Raw genomic sequence first — 15674 nt, 5'->3', positions numbered from 1 at the left:
CAGAAATGTGTAGGGGAAGCTTCAAGATGTCCTAGAGTTGGGTGAAAAGATTTTGCATTTCTGTGCATCCTGAATTCCCCTTTCAGCCCCTTGTATCATGATGCTTTTAGTCTCTTCGGTGATACTGCAGAAGACAGCATGCATTTGAGGAGGTTAAAACTGGTGTTCACAGACAACTTTCTAGGTTGTTTTCACTTCTGGTTTTTGTGTCCAGGTTCTTGCATTAAAAAAAGGCCCACAAGGGAAATGCTTGATCATTCAAAGCAAACGCTTTCATCACAGATGAACCCTAAATGTGTTTGTTCCTCCTCCCACCTCCAATTCCTCATAATTGTGGATCTTTACTCATGGTTTTGACAGGTATCTTTCATCCATTGCTGTTATTCTATGTAATGTGGCCAGTTCTGTCCCTTCAGCCAGGAAGACTATTGATTAGACCAGTGAGATTGCTTTTTGAAAGGCACATTTAGCCCAGTAAAGGATTTTTGTTGAAAGTGAAATTTTGGATGATGTTCAAAGCCTCTCCTGGAATACTGCCCGCTGGCGTGGTCCAAGCTACCTGTGATATCCCAGCATGGGTGAGGACAGTTATCTTTTTTGTTAAGAAAATAATTTTTACTATGTGTATAATAAAACCTAGTCACTTGCTGTGATAACTGTTGTCTTTCAGCTAGAAAACACGAGAATTTCCCAGCCCTCTGGATTATCTGGTATCCAGCAAAACAGCCTGATGAGCAAGCATATCAGCTCTTATTAATCTTTCCATAAAATTAAAGAAATTATGGAGCTTAAGGCAGTCGCTAATGAATCAATTTTAATTTATAGGCTCAAATAAAATCCGCATTAAGGCTGACAAACTGTAGCCTCAGGTAAACACGAAGCATTTCCACTGCAGACCTAAATGAATTCTGTGCTGGATGTCACAGCTTCTGCCAGAAATCAGGAGGGTCAGGGGTCCTGTTTCACATCAGAGGAGGCAGAATCCTAAAGGAAGTAAATGCAGTGGTCTAGCCCTTAGGAGGTCTCTTTATGGCATGCAAAAGCAGAAAAATCAAAGACTAATTACATTTCTCTCTCTTTTTTTCTTTAAGCAAACAAAGAAGCGGAGGACTTTTCTCTGTAGAATCACTGTTTGCTAAATGCTTTTGCATCACCAAATTACATTCAAATTGTACATTAGGGGTGGTTGTCCCATGAAATCAGAGGCAAATGTGGGTTCCTACACATGCACGAGTCAATCAGTCACCCATGGACCTGTATATGTGCCTCAGGAAGAGCATCTTGCAGGACCCAATCTCTCTGTGTGTGCTCTTAACCTGAAAGAAGCTTGCTGCAGCAGGCAGGTTCACTTCCTTCTGTGTTTCTTCTTCACAGAGAACAGTGCTTGCTTTTTTGGAAAAAGTACCTCATTTCAGGAGATACATCCATGCCGGGCAGAATGATGGAATAAAACTTAGCCATTTGTGCTTAATGCATGGGTGTTGTCTTGTGAATGGTCAGACTGGGAAGTTTCCCTAGCAGGTCTTGCATGAAAAACATTATTTTGGTATTTAGACACCTTATTTGGTGATTGCCCCCCCCTCTTCCCCCACTCAAGTGTTGCTGTTTTAGTCTTTGCTTTGGCTTAAGCAGTATTATACAAGATAACTGGTTTTGTGGGAACACTTAATAAAAAGTGTTATAAAACATAAAATGATCATTTTTTGCCACTGTTGTTTATGGCAGCTGGTGAGGGGCTGGGCATACCCTACAGTTGTTGGTTTAGTCCTTGCATTTTGTTTGGTGAGGATGCTGGCATTAAATATCTCCTGGAGGGGGAGGTGCCACCATGCCTCTTCTCTTTCGGTTATAAGCTGATGAAGATGTTTGCCATCAGCCTCTGCATGCTCACTGCTGAGCTGCCCCAGCTGATGATGAAGTCCTGGCTCCTGCACCTTTTTCATACTGGAGGGGCCACTCAGCTTCTTGACCTGTCCTTCTGTCTGGTCTGTTCTCTGACTCTCATCTTTATTGCTTTCCAGATGCAGTAATCGGACCCAGTGTGCAGTTGTTGCCGGCCCTGATGTGTTTCCAGACCCGTGCCCTGGGACGTACAAGTACCTGGAAGTGCAGTACGAGTGTGTCCCTTACAGTATGTATCTTCATATATTTGCACTTGTTTTTTTCAGTAGAGATTTGTTGTGGAGATTCAGCCAGCCTTGAGCTTGTCTCTTGTTGCTCAAGGGTGAGTAAAGCAGATCACGTGCATCATATGAGACTGAGCTGATAAGATATGAAAAATGGTTCTCTGTGCCAAGTTTGTGCCTAGGTTAAGGATATCCTAATAATGCCCTGTGTTGTACAGCATAACAGTGACATATCACCTGTTGGAAAACACTTGGGAAACCCCATTAGAGAAAGCAGACGAGAGGAGTGAAGCATTGTTGCTAGCTTACAGCTTCTCTTTACAGAGGTTTATGCTTGTAATCATACAGCAGTGTGCTTTGACTGACCTATGTCCATGTAATTGTGGCATTTGATAAGTGCCTTCAATACAGTACTGTATCACCAAGGAGGTAGGAAGCTATTGTTTTGGGTAATTTGATGTTTGATGGTAGAAAAATACTAATTAATAAGCTTCCGAAGTTGTGAAGGGAAATTACAGGCAAGCCACTTAGAGTAGATTTTTGAGGGTAGAAAGCCAGTCATCTGAGATGACAGCAATATGTGCCAAACGGGAAATTCAGAGCTACAAAACGTTAAGTGTACCTCAGAATTTGTTTTCTGTAGCAACCAAATTTGTTACCTGCAGTTAAGGCCCTACTGCCAAAAAGGGCGTACCTGGAAAAGGAAATAACAATGATGATACGAGGAGTGCACTTTTTATTAGCAGTTGTAGAGAGCTGAGTGGTGAATAACAGCGCCATTTCCAGGTTTTCTGTTTGAGCAGGCCAAAGCTTCTAGCACAGCTCTCAAAATAATAAAGCAGGTGCTGGAATGGATGCTTTCAACCTGTAGTGTTGTATTGAGAGAGCAGCAGGAGGTGTCAATTTGCTCAAACCCAGAGTGTGGCTCAAGGACTAAGACCATCTTCTCTGTTGCCTCAAGCATGGGCTGCAGAAGAGCAGATGTGGCTGAGCAGTGACAGGCACCCTGTCCAGAGGGAAAGTGAGAGCTTACAGCCCCTGGGGTGGTCCCCAGCCCTCATGCAGGAGTCGGCCACCTGCCGGCTGCCGCAGCCTGGAAAGACTGGGTGGTGTTTGGCTTTTGTGAAATTCCAAGACCGCCTCTCTGCTGAGGGACTGGGATACTCTGCTGACAGGGGGCTCAATGTGTCCACATTTGATTTTTCTAAACAAAAATGTGAAGCTTCTAGATGCAGTGATGGAATACTTTTTATGGGTTGAGCTATTAAACCTACGGAAAGATTGACATCAGGGCTAAGGGTCCTCCCTATCAAGAAGAATATTGTCCAAATTATAGTTTGGAGCTGTTCCACTCTAAATGAGGCCTTTCATTTCAGAAGCAACACTGTGCAGGGAAAGGGTTAGGGAAGATTGGTTTCAACCTATCACAGCAGGATGTATTTCCTTGTGATTTATGATTTGCATGAGGGTGTGCTGTTGCCTCCAGAGCCTGGGCTGGTAAAGCAATAGTCATTACTTGGTACCCCTCCACAGCCTTTGTTGAACATAAAACAAAGAGGAATAGTGGTGCCTTGTGAGAAAGGCAATATGTCAGTATTACACCCTGAGGTGTTAATTGGCCCTGTGTACAAGATGTAGAATAACTCTTGTGAGAGGTTGCTCGGTACCAAACATACAGTAGGGATTGGGTATTTTTTAATGATCTGAATGCAGGGAGGAAAAGGATGACAACTGACACACTGCCTTTGCAATTAAGTTAGGAGCTTTGATGGCTGTTTCTCTGTTTCTTTATGAATCAAATATAGTGCCTCTGCAAGTAGAGTTAGGGGGGGAAGACAAAGGGCGAACACATGATGAAATAGGATCCAGTCTCCTGAGGTGGTTGTTGTGTGTTACCTAGGAAATTTTGGGTCAAATCTTCATGTGTTGTTATTCAGTGTAGCACCAGTGAAATTAGTTGTGTTCTGGCAAACCATGTCCCTTCATCTGCAGACATGGAGTGGGAAACCTAGAGCTTCATTTTATTCTTCTCCTACCTCAGTCTCTGCCTGGCTTCGTTACTGCCTCTATTTCTTCCCTCAGAATGGTCAGTTAAACTTTGTAGGTATTCCCCACCTGGGCCCCATGAGTGTCCCATAAGTGAAAGCCATCCAAGCGATGGGGAGGGTGTCAGCTCTGGGCAAATAGGTCAGCAAAGGCAGGGCTGGACTAAAGCTATGCCTGGTGGATGAAATCTGTTCCTCCTTTTATGCTCTATTATTATCAGAGGTCAGTTCTTGTCACTGAACCCACGTGCCTCAGCCCTTGTGCACCCAGCCTCAGGTGAGTGGTGGTGTCTACCATATGGCCATCTCCTAAAGGAACACCTCAGCTGCATAATAGAGGGATTAATATTTCAGCAGGCAGTTGTACTTGTGTGCAATTCCAGCTTGCCTTTGTCTGGTTGGATGGGTTACTCCTTACAGTTTCAAATTATTCTTTATGGACAGAGAGTGGGTTTACCCAAGTGTTGGCTGAGCAGCAGAAGGGAGGGTGTGTGCATCTCAAGAGGGGGGAGTTTGGGAGTCATCTTTAACAGATGTTGTTAAGACTGACCTTAGGCACTTGTGCTCAGTATAATGCTAGTGTATATGCTCCCCCAAAAGAAAAATATGGAAGATTTAAAACTCCATTCGTTAGTCTGCTTCTCTTGAGATTTTATTATTTATTTATTAACTCTTCCACTGCTAGCTCATATCATTTTCAACAGGGAAGTATCCCCCTTTCCTCTCAGATGGGGGAAATCCAAACCTCCTCTAACTTCAGTAGTTCATATATTGTAAAATGTCCTTTACATTACCCCACACACCGCATTCCTCTGTGTTCGCTAGAGATACCCCTGACAAGGAGAGTTTTATGAGGCTGCAGTTACTCTCAACACATGGACAAGATGAGAGATGATTATGCAGTCCTCTTCTCATGTTCCTGATCCTGTAGTCGCTTTATGTGGTAGCAGCAGCCTTCTACTAGAATGGACAGTCATTCCAGGACATCTGGACTTTCTAGGTTGCCCTCTGACGATGAAAAGCAAGTGAAAAGCAGGTGATATCAGCAGGTAAAAAGATAGCAGGCCTAATTTGTCAGGCTTCAGTGGCATCAGTTGTTGTATTTTTCTGGTATCAGAAAAAATCATCCAAATAATTTTGTCTTTCTCAAAGCAGGCCTTAGCACGTGGCATGTATTTCTCTCACACCTCCTTTAGGTACTGCCCCTTTTCTTCTGAAATACTTAAATTACTACTCCTGTCTTCTTAAATTGAATTTGCTTTTAATAATTACTGACCAAGAGAGCCTGTCCACAGTTTTCAATTGAATACATACTACACAAACCTGCAGTCTGCCATTGCCACAGCTGTGGACACCTCTCATTGTGGAGAGGTGGCTCAAACTGCGTTAAGCTGTTTTGTGCTGTGTGTGAGTATGAGAAACCTGACATGGTGAGGGTCCCCTTGATCCAGTACTCTGTTGTTTCCTACCGCATTCCTTCCCTCTCCCCTTCTCCCTTTACAGAGCAGAGTTAAATGGATAATGGGAACAGCAACGGTGGAGGTGGTTTTGTAAAGCTAGGTCAACACTCTCATTGCAGAAACACTTCACTATCATCTTCTGGTGCTTGTACAATCCTGTTGTCATGGTGCCAGTACATCTAGGAGTGTAATTTTTCTTATTTCACCTTTATAATGTGCTAAGGGTCTTCCAGTTTTACTCCTGAGCCAGTGCAGAAACCAGATGAGTGGTTTATCCAAAGCTGTACGTAGGACCAGTGGCCAGCAAGGGAGCCCAGTTTTGCAGGAGCAGTGGTGCTGGGAGAGCTGCTGAGCTAGTTGGCATTGTAATCAGACAGATTTTCTAGCAATAACATGATAAACCCAAGCCAACACTTTGGTTTTGCTAACGCTAATACTGCCTCTGTATGTATGTGACACTTTACAGCTCAAACCATTCCGTGTTTTAGTAGTTCTGCAGGTATTTCTGAGAAGGAGGAACAAAGTGAACAACCCAGTGGAGGCTCTTTTTTCTCTCTTGAGCACATGTACTCCATGGAACATGGCAGTAGCACTGCCCTTCATGGGTGGCACTCCAGATCACAAGAGGGGGTGATTCCAACATGCGAGCAGCTATCGCCCGCTGGCTTTGCCTGAAATTTAGGGATTGGCTGCATTTAGTTTTATTTGGGTTTTGAAAATGGTATGAGTTGAAAGCACCAGAGGTATTTTGGAATGCTTTTTTCTGTTCTTTTCCCTGTAGAGACAACCTTACAGGCTCCCGAGGATCCAGCACACTGTTGAAAAGAGAATTTAGGTATCTGAGTCAGATTTACCTTGAGTCTTTCCTGAGCTCCCAGTTCCCTTAGGTTCTAGGTTTTAGAGGTCACAGAATTACTTGTGCACTGTTGTCCTTCAGAAGCAGTCTGTTTTTCAAATAGGAAATTGGAAAATTTAAGCTATAGGATAGGGCAAAGTGGATTCAAAAAGGACAAGCCCGTTGCTGCATTGATGGAAAGGATGGCAGCAGCAGGAGGGTGCCTCAGGCATGGCATATCCCACTGTGATGATAACTTGCCTCACACCCAGGCCACAAGTCTTCCATCAGCTTTTAATATTGGGGAAATCTGTTGAAGGGGATGTTCCTTGCAAGGGAAGAATGCTCATGGCTTCCAGGGAAGGATGAATTGTCCTTTCTTTCCCTTCTGGGTAAACGGCCTGATATTGTGAAGGCACCATGTATCTCTGGTGCTGGAAGAGAGTTTTCTTCTTTAATACTAACAAGAGGAAAGGGGAAAAAAAACCAAACCCACCAGAGCATGTTTCATTTTTTCTTTTCTTAGGACTTCTTTTCTTTTTAAACATGGAACCTGAAATCACATTTCCCAGTTGCGGTAGTGATGGAAGGAAAGGTCACAGCCTTGCTAGAAATATTCTTTTTATTGCTGATAGAGGAGTAGATGGGCTCACATATCAATAAAAGTGAGGGTTGGTAAGTGTGATGTGGGAACAGAATTCAATAAAGTTTTATTGTATCACAAGTGGACTGAAGTGCATTTAAAAACATTAAATGAAGGCACACAATATCTGCTCTGCTGGACCTTAGGGCCGGTGAATAGACAGATAATTGAATAATGACATTTTTAAGAGAATACAAGCACTAGAAAGCAAACTGATATTTCATTGCTCTAAGATTGCTGGTAGAAAAGGAAAGAGAGGGGAGAAGATGGGACAAAATTGCAATCTGAAAACAATTTAATGAGACCACTTTTCCCAAGAATACAGTTTTTAATTATTTCTGGAGTGCTGTAAGACCATTATGTGGCCTCTAGGCTTTCCCTCTGTGTTTTCTCGCCGCCTTCTTCAGCGGTTGAGAAGCGGTGTTTGCCCACTGAGAGCAGTGCTGTGTTTTGTTAAACAAATGGACTTGCGGCTTTTCTGCTTTTCTTTTGCCCTGGGTTTTTATGTTTGCTTTGTTTTTGTTTTTTCCCAAGAGAATTTGGTCCCCCGAGGCCCAGCAGGGAGAATGGCAAACGTTCCCCAGGGATTAAGCTTGACTGTTGGCATTTTGGCCAGTAATGAGCAAATTCCCTCCTGAAGCCAGGCCTCCTTTGTTTTATTTAGTTAAATATATTATTTGTGTGCACGGGCTGGGAAGAATAAGTAGAACCAAAGAAAAAACAAACAAAAAAACCCCCAAACCATAAACTCAACAGCAGACCTAACTATTCATTATGATTATTTCTGAGCAAAGAATCTTTGTCTCCTGCTGACAAATTGCCTTTCTTCCAATGCATACAATTTCTTGGGCACTGCAGTCAAAAAAGCCTCTTTTTTGTATTCACTAAAATTCCCAGCTTTGCTTGCTGTTTTTTTGGTTTGTTTTTTTAATCCACAGAGGCAGAAATAAAGAATGTATTGCTTCCCTTATCAGTCTTCTTTTACTGTGTGTTTGTGGGGAGAGTGCACCTACACAACAGGCCGTTGGAAAGCACTCTTAGTTAAAATAACCTGATATTATGGGCCTTTGCAAACCTGCAGGCTGACCTATCTGCACAGTTGTGTGCACAATGTTCAAGAAAGGGGAGGAAATCCTAGAGCTTCCTAGAGGGAAATAAAGGTATATCAAAACTTGAAGTAGCCTGATACGAAGGGAAATGAACATTTTTGTAAGGCACAGTGCAATAAATAGCAACATGGTTAGTTTTTGAATATGAGATGAGTTTGGCTTAAGATAAGGAAATTAGGTGGTTTCCAGTGTGTTGGTAATGCATACTGGAACAGTGTGGATTTCCTTGTGGGGAGAAGGTAGATAAATGTGAGGTAATCTCCATAGTAGGAAGGCCGTCACTACCTGCTGCCTCTCTAATTTCCAGCATGCTTCTATGAAAAGCCAGCTCCTGCTGGCTCCTGTCATCTCTGTCCTTTCCTCCAGGGCATGGGACACTTCATCACATCTTCCACCTGAGCCACCTGAGCGTTTGTGTGAAAAGTAATTTTTTTTTTCTTGCTCTCTTAGTGTTTAGCTGATTACCTCCTGAACCAGTTCACCACTCCCTAGTCCCAGGCTTAAAGTATTGAAATGCCTCCATGCACTGATGCATTCTGTCTTTACTACATGCATTGGTTCTGGAAATCTCCATGAACAACAGGTTTTGCTCCCATATGTCTTGGGAGTTGCACAAGCTGTCTTTATCAGAAAAGTCACCACAGGGTTGTGCTCAACTCTGGTAGATCTGCGATGCTGCAGTGGAGTTGGAGTGTGTTGCAGCCTGGGCAACCTGTGAACTTCTCAGATGATCATGGGATGTTTGACTGCACATTTATCGATACTTTTATTATATTTTTAAGCTCATAGAGCTGGGACAAGTTTGGGAGTTTCTTTGAAAGAATATGAAAAGGTTTCTGTGGTAGAGCACAAGACGCAAAATTGTCATCTCTCCCCACCATCACCTCAGTCAAAAAATTTGCAGTGTGGAGACCCAGACTTTAAATAAGTCAAAGAACGTAGTGTAGGTCTATTATGTGTTTCTCACATAGGCTGTTTTTCTTGATATAGAGCCCTGTCAGTTCTCCTGAGGGCCTCTATAATTGGTTTATTATGGAAGTGGAAGGTGGAAAACTGTGATGCGTAGTGTAAGTTATTTTATGAAGATTATGAATATGAGGGGGTAACTTAATTCCTTGTGTGACTTCTATGCACTATTTATTCCTTTCCAATCCTGACCCACAGCAGCTGAATTTTTAGTGAGAAACTGTATGGGTTTCGTTTGAGTCTACTCATTTAAACTAAAAGGTGCTTAAAATCTTTCACTCTGTTGCCTGACTACCTTCGGCCTTTGAGTATGAATCGAAGGTCATTAAATTGCAGAGAAACTTTCTTTCAGTGTCAGCAAACTTTGGGTCAGGTTCCTGGTAACCTGAGGATATCTGAAGTCATTAGTTTTTTCAAGAAATTCATCCTTGTCACACCCATTTCTAGCATAGTAAATAACTGATATTGTCTCAGCTAAAAAGGAAATTGTAACCAATACTGCACAGAAGGAAGAATGAAAATGTGTGATATTCTTCAGTAAAGTCATAGGCTGCAGTCCTCCCACCTTGGCAGCTGATGGTTCCACATCTAAAGAGCAAGACATCTTTGTAGTGTCTGAAATAGACTTGTGCTACCTTAATAAGGATGCTGACAAAACGTAGCAGCCTGACCCCTGCAAATGCTTTTCTGGAGCACCAATGGGAAGAAACCACCGGCTTTAGGTCATTTGTACCAAGCCATGTTTTTTTTTTCTGATATGAGACTTCTAGATATTTGCCACCAGTTTGCTGTCTAAACATGACCCCTCACTTCCCAGTTGTCTCTGAACAATTCTGTCATCGTTAAGAGGGATATATTCCTTCCCATCTTTAATAACCTATTGCTTAAATTGTGCTATTATGCCAGGTACCCTCTGGAGACGCTGATATGGATTTCATATGTTTTATAACAGATATTCATGGAAATAATATTTATATTTCTGGGGTTTATTCCTATTTTCCTTTAATTTCTCTTCCAAGAAGTATTGCAAAGGTTTCTTTCATTGGTGCAAGCAGTGTAAGGAGATTAAGACCATCCTTGCCAGGTGCTATTATAAATCCACAAAAGAAATGAAATACATTTATTGGGTTTTATTCTGGCCAATAGGGAGAACAGAGTATGTGTATCCAGTGGCTAAGTTGAGGATTGAAGTTCATTTCTTCTAGCGCATGAGGGAGGAGGAGGGAGGGGGGAAATTTGAGTATATTAAGGCAAATCCCTTTAGTGTGTGAAATACGAAAACACATCTTCCCAGATCTAAAAATACAACTTTTTGAGTTTCTTTATATTAAAAGGGCTCCCAGGAAGAGCGCCAAATGCATCTGAATGTATTACTTCTTTCCCTCATTTCCTCCACTTTCCTTCTTAACAACATTTCCAGTCAACTTTTAACAATATAGGCCTGCAGGAAACCGCAGGAGTTGTATGTACCTCGAACCTCTGGCAAAGGAGACAAACATAGACTGCATAGCATTTGATTTTTGTTAGCTTCTGTTTCCAAGAGGAGTAAAATGGGAGGAATTGTGGAAGACTAAGGCAAAGGGGCCCTCCCCAGGGTATCCTTTTGAAAAACAGACAAAACACCAAACAAAATACTGCAACTTACTTCTAGAGGTTTCTTATCCAAAAATAGTCATGGCATGTCATTTACCTGGGCTAATTGCCAGCCTATGCAGAAATGTTCTTAAAGGTTTTTTGAGGTGTGTCTTTTTTTTTTGAGGGGGGGATTGAGGGGGCGGGGAGTGGAATGACGACCAATTCGGATTAGGAAAGATTTATTCCAATTGATTTCACAGATGAATGTATTGCTGAGGGTCTAAACTAATCTCTTCCTCCAAAGACCTTTTTCCTTCCATGGGTAACTTAAAAATGTCTAATGTAGTTTTAAAAAATGCCTTAATCTCATTTATCTTTAATTTCTCTGTTCCGCTCTACAGGCCCACATGAAAAGATTTACAGTGGGTATTTATCCCTTCCAATATCAAAAGCAAATTCCCTTCCAGATCTCAATTTTCACTGATAATCCTCAGAGATGTATAATTTTAATTTACCTTGCAGATGACGTCTACCTGGTTTCTCTCTCTGCTTTTATGAAGGTATTATTCAGCTGCACCTCATTAACTCTGGTTTGTTTTATTTTTTTTCTTCTCTCTTGTGTGTGTTGAACGGTGTCTGTGAGTGAAACTATTGTCTTGTCCTTTGCTGGAGTACACATGGTGCAGCTGGGGCTGGCACGTCACCATGTAATCCAGCCGAGTCCTTTCTTTTTATCCCAGGAGAGGCAGCGTCGGGGCCTTGTCCTTTTTTTGCTTTAAAAATTAATAATTCACATTTTTCCATTTCATCTCTTAAAACGGCTTGCAGGACCACACAGATGCACACTCATGCACCTGAAAGCTTCCAAAACTTCAGATGTTCAGATCTGCAATATAATGGTTCTACTAAGCAGTACAGGAACTATTGTGCTCTTGGGATTTTGAAAATGAGTCTATTATATTTAGGTGCCCTAATGAAAGCTGAGCTTCCCTGGAAATCTGCCTTTAATGTCCGTATAGGAAACACTCTGGCGTCATTCCACCTATGTTCCTATTTAAAGCAGCAAATCGTGCATTTAAGTGCTGTTCTGATGCAGCCCTAAAAGATGGTTCCATGTTTCTGCAGCAAAACTGAAGGGGTGTCAGGAATGTGAAGTCCATGGAGTAAATGCAGACTTGAGTTTGAATATTTGACTTTAAGAAGAAGAAAAATCCGGAAACAATATACAGAGGTGATGGAGATACTTTTTTATTAGTAAGACGTGGCTCAAAACATTGGAATTGTAAGATAAATGAGTTTCATAGTCTAGCCTCGTGTGGGAGAGCAGAATGGAGTGGCTAGTGACTCTCTTTGGTATGAAATTATACCATGGCTCTACTGGTGGTCTTTTCCTTATCACAGATTGAAATTAGCCCTGCTTCGATATAATCCCATTTGTATCCTGCTGCTGCTTTGGGTATTTATACTCAGGTTTGGCAGTGCCTGAAACAGGAAAGACTGTTTCAGTCAGTAATCAGTATGGAGCTGAAGGTATCCAGGCATCAGCTACTAAAATGTAGCAGAGAAAAGATGGTCCTATCCCACAGGCACACCTGAGCCAGCTCTGATGCTGACCAGGGCATGAGATGCAGAGGCACAAGCTGTAGAGCAGGGATAAATTTACCATGTGGATGTTTGTACAAGGCACAGTTGTACCCCTGGCTTCACTCGGGCTTTTCCCATTGGCACCACTGGGACACTCACAGCCAGGCATGTGCTTAAAGGTTTGATGGATGTCAGCTTGCGTGTTAGCATCTTATATATGGTGTATGCAACTAGCAGAAGCCTAATTTGAGGGGTCCTTTATGTGCTGAGTCTGGGGTTTTGGAGAAGGAACAAATAGGCCTTTGTCCATTTAAAGACTTACTCAGAAGAGCGAGCATGTGCCATGAACATTTCCAATGAAGTCAATAATTAAATATGTTCCAGATGACTCTGGTGTGGGAGGATATTAGTAATTACCATAAAGTGACAAATCTACATTCTGTGGCTGGTACTTTGAAAACAAAAAGTCAGTGTTTCAAATAGAATTCATTAAAAATATGACCTGATTCAATTGTCATGTTTAAGTTAAAATAATGTCTTAAGTTTTGGACCTTTTTTTCTGATTTTTTTTTTTAACAGTCTTAATAGAGGTGTAGTACTTGTTTTTCAGTACATGCCTTTGATGAGAGCCCGCTGAAACACTTGGGAGTTCTCTTGTTGAGTTGGAGGGAATTTGGATGCACAGAGTGAAACTGGACAGTATTTAAATCAGTGCAGCCTTGCTTATTAAACAGCATGAGTCTGAGCCTTCAGATTTGGGAGAAATCTGTGGTGCAGTGATGATAATATGGAGAGATTTCCAGTGAAAAGGAAAAGCATTTCTTTGTCAAAGAGGGCTGGTCCCTTCTGCCATCTCATCTCAGAAACAAAATTAAATGGCTAACAAGTCTCAAACCAGTTCTGAACTACACAAAAACAATCATTCATGTTTTGCCTTGGTAAGAGGAAGATCACAGAGCTGGGGTTTGGGTGTGCAGGGAGAAGACAGGAAAGGCCAAATCTCAATTAGAGTTGAAACTGGACAGTGTTGTGACAGATAACGCAAAGAGGTTTTTAAAGGTACTTTAATACCAAGAGGAGGTCTAAAGAAAGCATTGGGAGTGATACTTGTTGAAGGTGATCACCCCCACTAATGGAGATGAAGAAAAAGTGGAGGCATTCAATGTTATTTTTCTTTTCCCTAAGTCTTTAATAATCCTTACAGACCTTGATATCCCTGGTCCTTTCAACTGGAGGACCGTAAGTGTGTGGGAGCAGTGACTTTCCTTTTGTGAAATTGTAAGGGACCAGCTGCATCAGCCGAATGTTGACAAGTCCATGGTCCCTGGTGGGATTCATCCCAGAGTAGTGATGGAACTAGCAGATGTTATGGCAAGGCCCCTCTTGATCATTTACCAAATGTCTGGGGAGTCCCTGCTGACCTGAAGGTAGCTGATGTTATTCCAATTTATCCAAAGGACTGTTAGTCTGACCTCAGTTCCTGGAAAATTATGAAGATGATCATAGTGGGATACTATTGGCAGGCATTTAAAGAATAGTCCAATTGTCAGGCACAGCCTGGGTTCACAAATCCCTGTTTAAATAATTTGGTGTATCCTTCTATGACGAGGTCATTTGCCTAGTGGATCAAAGATCTGGATACAGGATGTGAATGCACTATTAGCAAGTTTGCTGATCCCAAATTAGGAGTTGCTGTTAACTCTCTTGAGGGATGAGAGGCGTTGCAAAGGGAGCACATATAGATTGGAGCATCAGGCAACGATTAATGGGACAAAATTTAACAAGAACAACTGCTGGATTCTTTACCTGATATGGGGGAGTGGCAGCCCTGCAGAAGGGCATCTGGGGATGATGGTTGACAGCAGCTCAGTGTGAGCCAGCAGAGAGTGCCCTGGCAGCCCAGAGGACAAACCCTATCCCTGGGGTGCATCAAACACAGCATAAGCTGCCAAACAAAAAAGGTAGTTATCCTGCTGTGCATTGGTGCAGCCTCCACCTTGAGTCCTGTGTGCACTTCTGGACCCCACCATTTAAAAAGGATGTTAAGGTGCTCTAATGCATACGAAGGAGGGCAACAAAGCAACAAAGTGAAAGGGATGGAAGACATGTCCTGTGAGGAGCAGCTGAGAACTTTGGATTTGTCCAGTTTGGAGAAAAAGAGTTCAAGACTAGTTGCTCTCTACAAATTCCTGAGGGAAGGATGTGTTAGAGGGAGGTGCTGAGCTCTGCTCCCTGGGATCCAGTGATAGGACACATTGGAATGGTTCAAACTGTGCCTGGGGAAGCTTAGTCTTGACATTAGGATGCATTTCTTTGCTGAGAAGGTCCAGCACTGGAGGAGGCTTCCTGGAGAGGTGTTTGATACCCCAAGCCTGCCAATCTTAAAGAAGCATGTGGACAATGCCCTTAATACTGTGCTTTGGGTTTTGGTCAGCCCTAAGTGATTGAACAGTTGGACTAGATGGTCATTCCAACTGAAAATAAACCATTTTTGCCATGGGAAGATGCTGATGCTTCCCAGTGAAATGATAAATGGGGTTTCCAGAGCCCCATGTGTGTGCCTGGAGACATTTGGCCATTGTTGGTGTAATGTGTGGTAAGAAAGCTCAAACAAATTGCTTTGCAGCACTTCTTCATCTGAACATCTATACTCATGTTGAAATGGGTTTTTGCAGTCAAACACAGCCCAAATCTTATCAATTATGAATGGCTACAACAGATGGTATATATTATTGGTTTTAAGAATAAGTGATACGTTTCAAACAAGAAACACATGTTGCTCAGCAGCTTTAGCTGCCACTTCTGAGATGGGAACCAAATCCCTGACCTTGTCTTCCCTTCCATTTGTTGGATAACATCCTATTTTAATAACCAAAAAATGAAGACCATGAAATATTGCACGATAGAAAACTGTGTGCAAACATCAATTCCTGTGTAAGAGGATCCTGCTCTTTCTCAGCTTGCTGGGAGCTGCACCTGTCTGGGCAAGGGTGAAATTTGTGTTTGCAGCACAGCTATCGATCAGTCTTTCCCAAGGGTCCTTGGGACAGGGAATTTCTGCAAAACTTCTTACTTGAAGTTTCAAGAAGTTTGTGCAGTGGAACTGGCTGTAACCTGAGATTGAAGTATATCATGATGATGTTGATGAGTGCTTTGTCAGATACCTGGCTTTGCAGAAAATACTGTGTATTCCTTCAGTTTTCCTTTCAATCCCCATTTGTTGCATTGCTTTCTTTTAAAAACTTGAAATAATTGCCGTAAATACAGCAGGTGAAAGGTTTTTGGGGGTAAAAGCCTGGCTCTTGAAGAGCAATCCAGATGAACTGTAGCA

General features: G+C 42.2%; 1 protein-coding gene across 25 annotated transcripts in view; it reads left to right on the top strand.

Annotated features, from left to right (window-relative positions):
- ADGRL3 (adhesion G protein-coupled receptor L3) overlaps positions 1–15674 on the top strand; it is a 492701-nt gene that overhangs the window by 281212 nt on the left and 195815 nt on the right. For all 25 annotated transcript variants that reach the window (XM_032108821.1, XM_032108825.1, XM_032108804.1 and 22 more), the window contains one exon: positions 2022–2131. In XM_032108821.1, the coding sequence (XP_031964712.1) occupies positions 2022–2131 (110 nt within the window). The remainder of the gene's footprint in view (positions 1–2021; positions 2132–15674) is intronic.

The sequence above is a fragment of the Corvus moneduloides genome, chromosome 5 (assembly GCF_009650955.1).
Source record: "Corvus moneduloides isolate bCorMon1 chromosome 5, bCorMon1.pri, whole genome shotgun sequence".
NCBI lineage: Eukaryota > Metazoa > Chordata > Aves > Passeriformes > Corvidae > Corvus > Corvus moneduloides.
This window is presented reverse-complemented; position numbering and strand designations above follow the sequence as displayed.